The 8,859-nt window shown below is 34.3% G+C and overlaps 2 protein-coding genes across 3 annotated transcripts; both read left to right on the forward strand.

Moving 5' to 3' along the window:
• The first annotated feature begins 509 nt into the window (after positions 1–509).
• On the forward strand, positions 510–4,157 carry LOC126674582 (E3 ubiquitin-protein ligase RGLG2-like). 2 transcript variants are annotated; one of them, XM_050369056.2, is made up of 12 exons: positions 510–757; positions 900–963; positions 1,216–1,540; positions 1,979–2,063; positions 2,147–2,287; positions 2,378–2,491; positions 2,599–2,696; positions 2,921–3,000; positions 3,092–3,197; positions 3,294–3,421; positions 3,505–3,694; positions 3,782–4,157. In XM_050369056.2, exons 3-12 carry the CDS (start codon positions 1,229–1,231, stop codon positions 3,917–3,919), a joined length of 1,392 nt encoding a protein of 463 aa, XP_050225013.1. In that variant the 5' UTR covers positions 510–757; positions 900–963; positions 1,216–1,228; the 3' UTR covers positions 3,920–4,157. The 2 variants fall into 2 exon arrangements, with proteins under 2 accessions (XP_050225013.1, XP_050225012.1); XM_050369055.1 differs by lacking the exon at positions 900–963.
• A 1,808-nt stretch (positions 4,158–5,965) lies between these two features.
• Positions 5,966–6,554, forward strand: LOC126671666 (uncharacterized). The gene has a single exon (XM_050365451.2). It carries the CDS (start codon positions 6,138–6,140, stop codon positions 6,489–6,491), a length of 354 nt encoding a protein of 117 aa, XP_050221408.1. The 5' UTR covers positions 5,966–6,137; the 3' UTR covers positions 6,492–6,554.
• The last annotated feature ends 2,305 nt before the right edge of the window (positions 6,555–8,859 follow it).

Raw genomic sequence — 8,859 nt, forward strand, 5'->3', positions numbered from 1 at the left:
GTACCTTCCAGACCGCGGAACTGTTCCGCGGTTTGTGTAAACCGCGGAACTGTTCCGCGGTCTGGCTTACGTGGCTCCTCGCTGGCCAGTCAGGGAGGAGCCACATGGGCAAAGCAAACCGCGGAACACTTACGCGGTTTGCTTTGTCCAACGTGGCAAACCGCGGAAGTGTTCCGCGGTTTACCCCAAGCCGCTTAAGTGTTCCGCGGTCTGCATGGCACAAATGAAAAAAAAAAGCTTAATCGGGGACTAATTTAAAAAATTTTCTTAATTTTATAAATAAATATGTCATTAATCCAATTTTCCGGCGGTGGTTGGATCGGTTGTTGAGTTAATCAAATGGTTTACATTAGATTTAGTTTGTTTAGTTTTTTTCTAAATTAAATTAGGCGTATTTTGGATGTTTGGAATTTTTAAAATATTTTGCTAACGTGGCGTGGTCAGTTTGGAGTGTGGGATAATTTAATGAGTTGGTTGCACTATCCGATCCTTTACCCCATGTCTGTCTGTGTATGTAGTGCTAGTGCGTATTATCTATCGGGTAAGTGACACTACAACTCTCTGCTTTCCATTAACACGAAACTTCCCAAATACAATAATTCTTGCTTTTCGCTAAAAAGCCTTTTCACTTTGCTAAAAAAATATTGAAAAGAAAGGCATCAGATCCACAAATCTCTCCTGCTTTTGAAATTCAATCATTTCAAGAATCTCGCATTTCTTATAAAGAAGATGAATTCGCTCACTCCTCTGCGTCTAGGTATCGCTCCTCTCTTTCAATCATCATTCTTAAATTGCTGCTGATTTCTTTGAATAAATTCTGTATTTCTGGAAGCAACTAAGTTTTGCCGCCATTTGGTTTTGACTCTTCTGCCCAAATTTTGGTTTGACTCTGTGCTTAGCTGATAAGGCCCGTCTCTATTAAAGCGGTGGTGGTGTGAACAAAGATGAATCTTTAATAAGGCGGTTACGTTTCTTAACCCCATTACTACTTTGATTAGGTCATTCTTGTTTTGGCCAGCAACCAACATTTTTAACAACTTGCCTTGTTTCTTCCTTTTCATATTACATGTATATATTTACTCATGTATTTCAACTCCATGCTTCTTGTTTTTCAGTTCTCATATTTTATAATTTGGTTTTCAACAAATAAATAGTGAATTTGTGTTCTTGTTTGAGGAGAGAGTTTTACAAAAGGTGATTGCGAAATTTTTGTAGATTAGTGAAGTTGATGGGGCTCAATAGTTCAAAGGATAGGAGTTTGAGCTCTAATTCTTCCCTGCGTTCAACTTCTTCTTCGTCATGGGATTCACAGCACCCCTACGCTCAGCCTTACTATACCCAAGATAGTTACAACTACAGCTATCCACCTCCGCAGCAGCAGCCCTACCCGGTTGAACACTCGTATGCGCCGTCACAGCAGCAGCCATACCCGGTTGAACAGTCTTATGCGCCGGCACAGCAGCACCACTCTAGTGGTGAAAGAAGGCAGCTTGATAGGAGGTATTCAAGAATTGCTGATGATTATAAATCTTTGGACCAGGTAATTTACATGCGTTCTTCGTTTTAAATTTAACGCTTAATAAGGTGGTGACGGGTGAATAAAGATGTATATATATGATTTCTGAGGTTTTAGTGGATTACTAGTAATGTTTTGAAATCAGTTCCATGTACAGAATTAGAACCGAACAATAGTAAAGTTTCCTTAACTGATGTGAATTTTCGCCTGTCTTTGACTCGGAAGTCGGAACTAAAGCAATTTGTTGTGCTACTGTGTCTTATTTGCTTGGATTTTATTGACAGTGAAGTTGCCTGTTGGCGCTTCTTTCTTGTAAAGGACATATTTACATGGGGGTATCTTGGGTTTGTCTTTCAAAAATATGCTGTTTGCTAGTGGTACTAGATTTCATGCACATGTATGTACGAACAGTTTAAAACATCCAAAATCTCGAGATAATCTAAACTATCATCAACTTTGCAGGTGACGGAAGCTCTTGCACGTGCTGGTCTCGAGTCCTCTAATCTTATTGTTGGTATTGATTTCACAAAGAGCAATGAGTGGACAGGTTAAAATTTATTTTCTTTACAGACGATGTATCTTATGGGCTTTCTTTTGCGGAGCATACTTCTAAATGTGATTTGTTTATAGGTGCAAAGTCATATAATAGACGGAGCCTGCACCACATTGGAGATGGTTTGAATCCTTATGAGCAAGCGATTTCCATTATCGGGAAAACTTTAGCTGCTTTTGATGAGGATAACTTGATTCCCTGTTATGGATTTGGAGATGGTATGTCCATATAAATTGCTTAGTATCTTTATCTAAATTCTGTACCATACTAACATGTGCAGTGACTGGTGTAACTTCTTTTGTTGGCAGCATCCACACATGATCAGGATGTCTTCAGCTTCTACCCAGATGATAGATTTTGTAATGGATTTGAAGAAGTCTTAAGTCGCTATAGAGAAATTGTGCCCAATCTACGACTTGCAGGTTCATCTCAAAGATCATTCAAATTTAATTTCTCATTTTAAAGTATGAATTTAGGCTGTCAATAGCTTTTGCAACTTGTATTTATAATTTATCATCATTTTTGGCAGGGCCAACGTCCTTTGCACCTGTCATTGAAATGGCATGTAGCATTGTTGAGCAGACTGGTGGCCAGTACCATGTTTTATTAATAATTGCAGATGGGCAGGTATGGTGTCATGTTGTAATGGAATCTTTGGTTAGATACAAATAGAGTTGATGTTGACATGATTCATGAACATAACATGAAGAACAAAATGTTAAAAATGTGCTATTTTTTTGAAGTATGTACTGTTGCTATAGATGGTATACCTAGGAATGATAAGTTTACATTTTTTTTGGTATCTGAGTAACTGTATTTACCACGGTTTAATGAATCTGTGATTGTATCAGGTCACCAGAAGTGTTAATACAGAGAGTGGCCAGCTAAGTACTCAGGAGCAGAAGACAGTTGAAGCCATTGTAAAGGCTAGGTAATATCTGAGTTATTTTTTTTCTCTTAGTTCCCCACGTCCTCTCTCTCGGCTTATTTTTCATTTTTATACATTGTTGTTTTTCCCTCAGCAAGCTTCCCTTATCGATAGTATTAGTTGGGGTTGGAGATGGACCATGGGACACCATGAAAGAGTTTGATGATAACATACCTGCTCGAGAGTTTGATAACTTCCAGGTGACTGTTCTATGTCATTTCTTTTTACTGGCTTTCTCATATGTTTTTATTAATATCCTTTTCAATGAGATTTTTGTTTCCCATCTCCATATGCAGTTTGTGAATTTTACAGAAATTATGTCAAAGCGGACGGACACAGCCCGTAAGGAAACAGAATTTGCTCTTGCTGCTCTGATGGAAATTCCTTCACAGTATAAGGCAACAATAGAGCATAATTTATTAGGGTAAGAAACTCGTGTTATTGTGGTTCATTATTATCAAGATTTCCATCCCTTGCACTGACACAATCTGTGTCTTAATTTGGCAGTCGTCGCAGAGGGAATGTTCCTGAGAGGGTTTCACTTCCGCCACCATTATATGGTTTCAACAGCTCGAAACATTCCCATTCCAGTAGCTTTAAGCCAAGTGTGCCTTCTTATCCAGTTGTCAGTGCACCCGCCAGTTCAGCTCCAACGAGTTCAGTTCCAACCGCTCCAACATCAGTTGACGATAATCAGGTGAGTGTTTTGGAATGTTGGAAATGCTGTTTAAACAAAGTTCATTATTCGAGTATACTCCAACTGAGTTTTGTGGGGATGGTGCAGCTTTGTCCAATTTGCCTCAGTAATACGAAAGATATGGCCTTTAACTGTGGGCATCAGACATGCTGTGAATGCGGAGAAAGCCTGGAGACATGTCCGATATGTAGGAGTTCAATTCAGATGAGAATAAAGCTCTACTAATGTAACCGGATTTTCAAATTTCTCTGTGGTCAACTAATCATATTCTTTGTTCATTCATTTTTTTACTAGCTCAGAGTAGATTAAGGGAATGACATTATTTGCTCTTTTGTACATTATTTTTGTAACTGGATAATAGTTTCACTCTTTTATGGATTGATATGCCAGTCAGTGGGTTGACCTTGATTACAAACCATCAGATGTGATGTGCAATTTGGATCAAATCAAATTCAATTATTAAGTCTTCTTTGCATTTAAGTTTCCAAGTCCGGTGGTAATTGGAACTGATGGGTAAGCAATATTTATTACGAGGTCTTTTTTTTTTTTTTAGAAAATCAAGCTTCAAAGTAATATAAATATAGTCGGAGGACATCGTACACAGAATGTGTTACCTGATTTAACAAATGAGCTACGACATTCTTTGATTTTCTAACAAAATCGATTTTAAATTCACTTTAATCAACCAGCAATCTGTAACATGTAAACTCAATTCTAAATATTTTGATAACATTTCTACAACATACACCAAAAAATTATAATTTTATGAAGAGATTTTTATTGATGAAAAAGAGCTTATATATTATATATATACTATATAAGATGGAGGAGGATATAGTAGTTTTTCGGATAAAAAGGTAAAAAGCACACACTCCTGTGAAGAAGTTTGTTGAAGAAATTTTACGGATCAGTGAATTAAAAGCATCAAATTCCATTAATAAAATTAGGTTTTCTTGGTTATTAAGCCTTGTAAGTAAATGGGATCTAAGTGTATTAAGGATTAGTTTTTTTCTCTCTAGTTATTGCACTCCAACGGTAGAATAGATATTACTTTCAGTACTCTTAAAAATTAAAGTAGGTACCAAAATGAGTTATAGAATAATTATACAATCAACGGATGTGTCACGTTATTCATGTAACAAACCTATGAGGCGTTTGTCATGTGTGAATATTTAATAATAAAAAATAAGTAAATGAATAAAAATTTACAAATGCTTATTATAAAATTAATGTGACATATTTGTTGTGTGGGATAAACACCATAAGTTATAACTCAAATGTAAAGAAAAGAGAGTAGATTTTAGATATATTTGGTTCTAACTGTGAAGCAGAGTAAGAAATGAAAAAAAAGCTCTCCCTTCTTTCTTTAAAGCTCTCCCTTCTCTCTCTCTAAAAAAAGCTCTCCCTTTTCTTTAAAAAAACTCTCATCTTGTTCTTGTTGAGGGTGGGAGAAGGTGATTTCCGATCTTAATCGGAAAATCATTTTTTCTCCGCCCAAATTATTACTATCTCTACGACTTTTTTTTATATTTATATCTTTTTAGATCTATAAATATTTTTAGATCTAGAATTTTATTAAGATTTGTTATAGTTTTTGTTGAATGATCTTTATAATGGAAGGTGTTGTGAGATATAAAAATTATTTTCTTAGAACTTTTCTGAAGACGAAAATCGAAAAAAATGAATGTTCAACAGATCTACCGGTTTGAAGATAACTTTTGGATATATATTGAAGATGAAATTTGAAAAGTTCGAAGTTTGAAGATTCAAGCGGTTTCAAGATCGTAGTCTCAATATTTATGTATTTGGTAACCTTTTAATGGTTGAAAAAACCCTGTTCGATGACTGAATCAAACAGCTCTTATCATTATTATAGATTAGTTCTTTCAATTTGTTGAACAACTATTCTTTTATGTAATTTTCATTTTATCAATAGAAATTTTAACTTTTTTAAAAAAAAAAACTGTGAAACAGCTGGCAATAATGTTTTTCTGTCTATTCCAACTTTGATGAGTGTGAAAAAAAATGATTATGATGCTAAGGTTTATTCCTGATTGAAGAGTTGGTTCAAATTAAAAAATATTGAGTATGGAACCATAGTTCCCCATTCTATTCATTGACCTATCTTAAAACTCTAATCTATTATTCAAACCACTTGTTATTTCACTTCCTCTTGAAGCAATCCTCATCCGAAAGATATGTTGTTAGCAAACTAAAAATATGGAAAATTTGTACCCACAATAAATCACACCCAATTTTAGCAGCTTTTGCTTTTGCATTCAATACCTCCCAACTGTTTCTTAAAACCAACCCTCTAATTTCATTTATGTTCTCATTATAAAAACTCAACTGCATTTTCTTGCCAAGAAAACGACCTCTCCTCACCAAATTTTACTTATAATCTGCCCTCTCATTTCATTTTCCAAAGACAACATATTTTTTCATGGGTTCTTCTTCTGCAGCCAAGTTTTCGTATCAAAGACTGAATAATGAAGAGTTTTACGAGGCACAAGCTGTGAGAACATCAAGAAAAAAGTGCAGAAAGGTTCATTCAAGAAAAAGATTTAGACTTAAAGTTCCAAGTTTAATGAGGAGGTTCTTGAGAAAGAAAATTAATATTTTTTATGGGTTTTATGCAAAAGTACTGAGGAGATTAAAAGAAAGTGAAGCTCATTTTGGTGATCTTTTTGCTGGGAATTATCTCTTCTTACAGGTTAATCCAACTTCATTCAAGTCTTTGGAGAAGGCTTATCATACTAATACTTTGCCTAAAAGGTTTCATTATTATAATTATTAGCTTGGGTGCAGGCCAATACAAGTGTAATTATATTTTCTTTTAAGTTAATCCTGTTTACTTTAATTATTATTTTCCATAACCATTGCATATATTTGTTTTTCTTTCCCCGAAATTGAAAAAGGAAGATAAAGTAAAACTGGTATATATTTGTTTAACTTGTTGTGCCAAGAGTGTTTAATTGGCGCTTGTTTTTTTAATCTTTAAAAAGCTAGAATTTCAATAGTCATAGAAGGAAAATCCTGGATAATATAAGATGTAATATGATTTGAAACATCCTCCGTAATCATAATATCATCATGAATCTCTTATGTCAGCAACTTGATTACAATTCCTGTACTATTAAACCAAGAGACTAAATGAAGAATATCTTCATAAATAAGGCAATTGTAGGATAAACCCATCGAGCCTTGCTGCAAATTGCCATAACCAGAACCATTTTCACAGCATCACCAATGGCTGGAATTATGCTCCCTGTAGAAACCAAAACGTGACCATAATGATCCTGAATCACACTCCTGCAGCTGCATGCGAATTGAGCACCGAATCAGAGTTAATTTTACAGCAGGTCGGGAAGGGGGTTGCTGCCACTGAACATCAAAAGCAGACAGCATGATCCAAGTTGATGAAACCATGCCTTCCAATCGAATGCCTAAAGTGCTTCTAAGCCAGAAGCCACGAGTCCAACTGCACTCCTCTTAAACACATTAACAGAGTTAATGCACCAAGCCAAATTGCAAGGCATGGTCCTGCAATCTTTTAGCTTTGCTAGTTTACACTGAAATCGATACCCATCTGGTTTTTTTTCTTCTAAATTAAAATAGTAGTTTTTGTTTTATTAATTACGGTTAGCTAGCTGAAAAGGTGTGGTTTTTGGTGAATGTTATTATTGATTACAGTTATGATCTTAGTTTAGAAGAGTATGGAATGTTTTTTTAGATAGAGCGAAGTGGTTGGTGTGTGCTTGATTTAGCTGTTCTTGATGATAATGAGAGGTTAACTAAGATATGGAGTTAAGGCCATGTTTGGTTCATGGAATAGAATAGTATGAAATAGAATAGTTATTTCATAAAGAATGGAATAGCCATTCTTTAGTTTTTGAAAGGAGTGTTTATTCCATAAAATCATGGAATATCAATTCTTTGGAATACCTATTCTATGAACCAAAGCAAAAAATTGCCATTCTATACGGAATAGCTATTTCATTCCGCACCTATTCCATGAACCAAACATGGCCTAAGGGTTTTCTTGTTGTAGATATCTGAGTCATTATGATTACCAGTTGTGGTTGGTTGCTTACTTTAGAAAGATATGAGGGTTTCATTTTCCTCCAACTAAAAAAACTTCTAGAGCTGCAAATGGAACATCCATTTTTGTGTTTTAGTGTACAAAATGTTAAAAGTAGAACAAAATTTGAATCTTTAAAAGATCTGATTTTCATGGTGGTGCTGTTGTAAAGAAACATGCATTATAGTAGAACAATGTTTCCAATCTTTTTCTGCAATTTCTTTCTTTTTAGTGATGCTTTTTTAGTTCTTTTTTTGAACTTATGCAAATTTCTTTTTAATTTTATTGTGTGAATTGAAATTGATAATGAATTTTATTTGTCTTTTCATCTCTTATAGGTTGTCAATTTGAGTTTCAAACTCTTAAATACCGAAACATAATATTTGAAAAATTTATAGCTTAGAAATTATTGTCCACTTGTAATTGATAGTTTGCTTTGGAGCTATGTAAAAACTCTGGATGTACTTTTTTTCCCACTTGTAATTGATGAGTGTCTTTATACACACAGTGATAATTAGGCCTGTGCACCGGGCGGTTTCGGTCGGTCCGTTCGGTGAACCGAATCGAAAAAACCAAAACCGAAAATAGGCCAAAATTTAAAACTGAATCAGTTCCGAAATAGATAAAAACCGAGATTGAACCGAACCAAAAAATTCGGTTCGGTTCAGTTCGATTCGGCTAAAAACCGAATTTTTTAATTAATTTTTCTTTTCAGTTTTTTAATATAAAAAATTAAATAAATATTGATTAATAATAATTTAACATATGTTGTTTGTATATTTTATCTATTATCATAAATTTATTGACTTATATATTATATATTATTAAAGAATAAATACTAAAACAGTATAAATAAACATATAAATTTTAATTTTTTCAAAAATAAAATAAAATTAATTTGTTATTCGGTTTTTCGGTCGGTTCGGTTTGCAAAAATCTAAAATCAAATTGAAAGCCGAATATCAAATTTTTAGGTTGGCAAAAACCAAATTAAACCATTTTAACCAAAAAACCGAACCAATCTTAAAATTTTGATTCGGTTCGGTTCGGTTTTTCGGTTCAATTCGGTTTTTGCACACCCCTA

This window comes from Mercurialis annua, linkage group LG3 (genome assembly GCF_937616625.2).
Source record: "Mercurialis annua linkage group LG3, ddMerAnnu1.2, whole genome shotgun sequence".
NCBI classification, from domain to species: domain Eukaryota; kingdom Viridiplantae; phylum Streptophyta; class Magnoliopsida; order Malpighiales; family Euphorbiaceae; genus Mercurialis; species Mercurialis annua.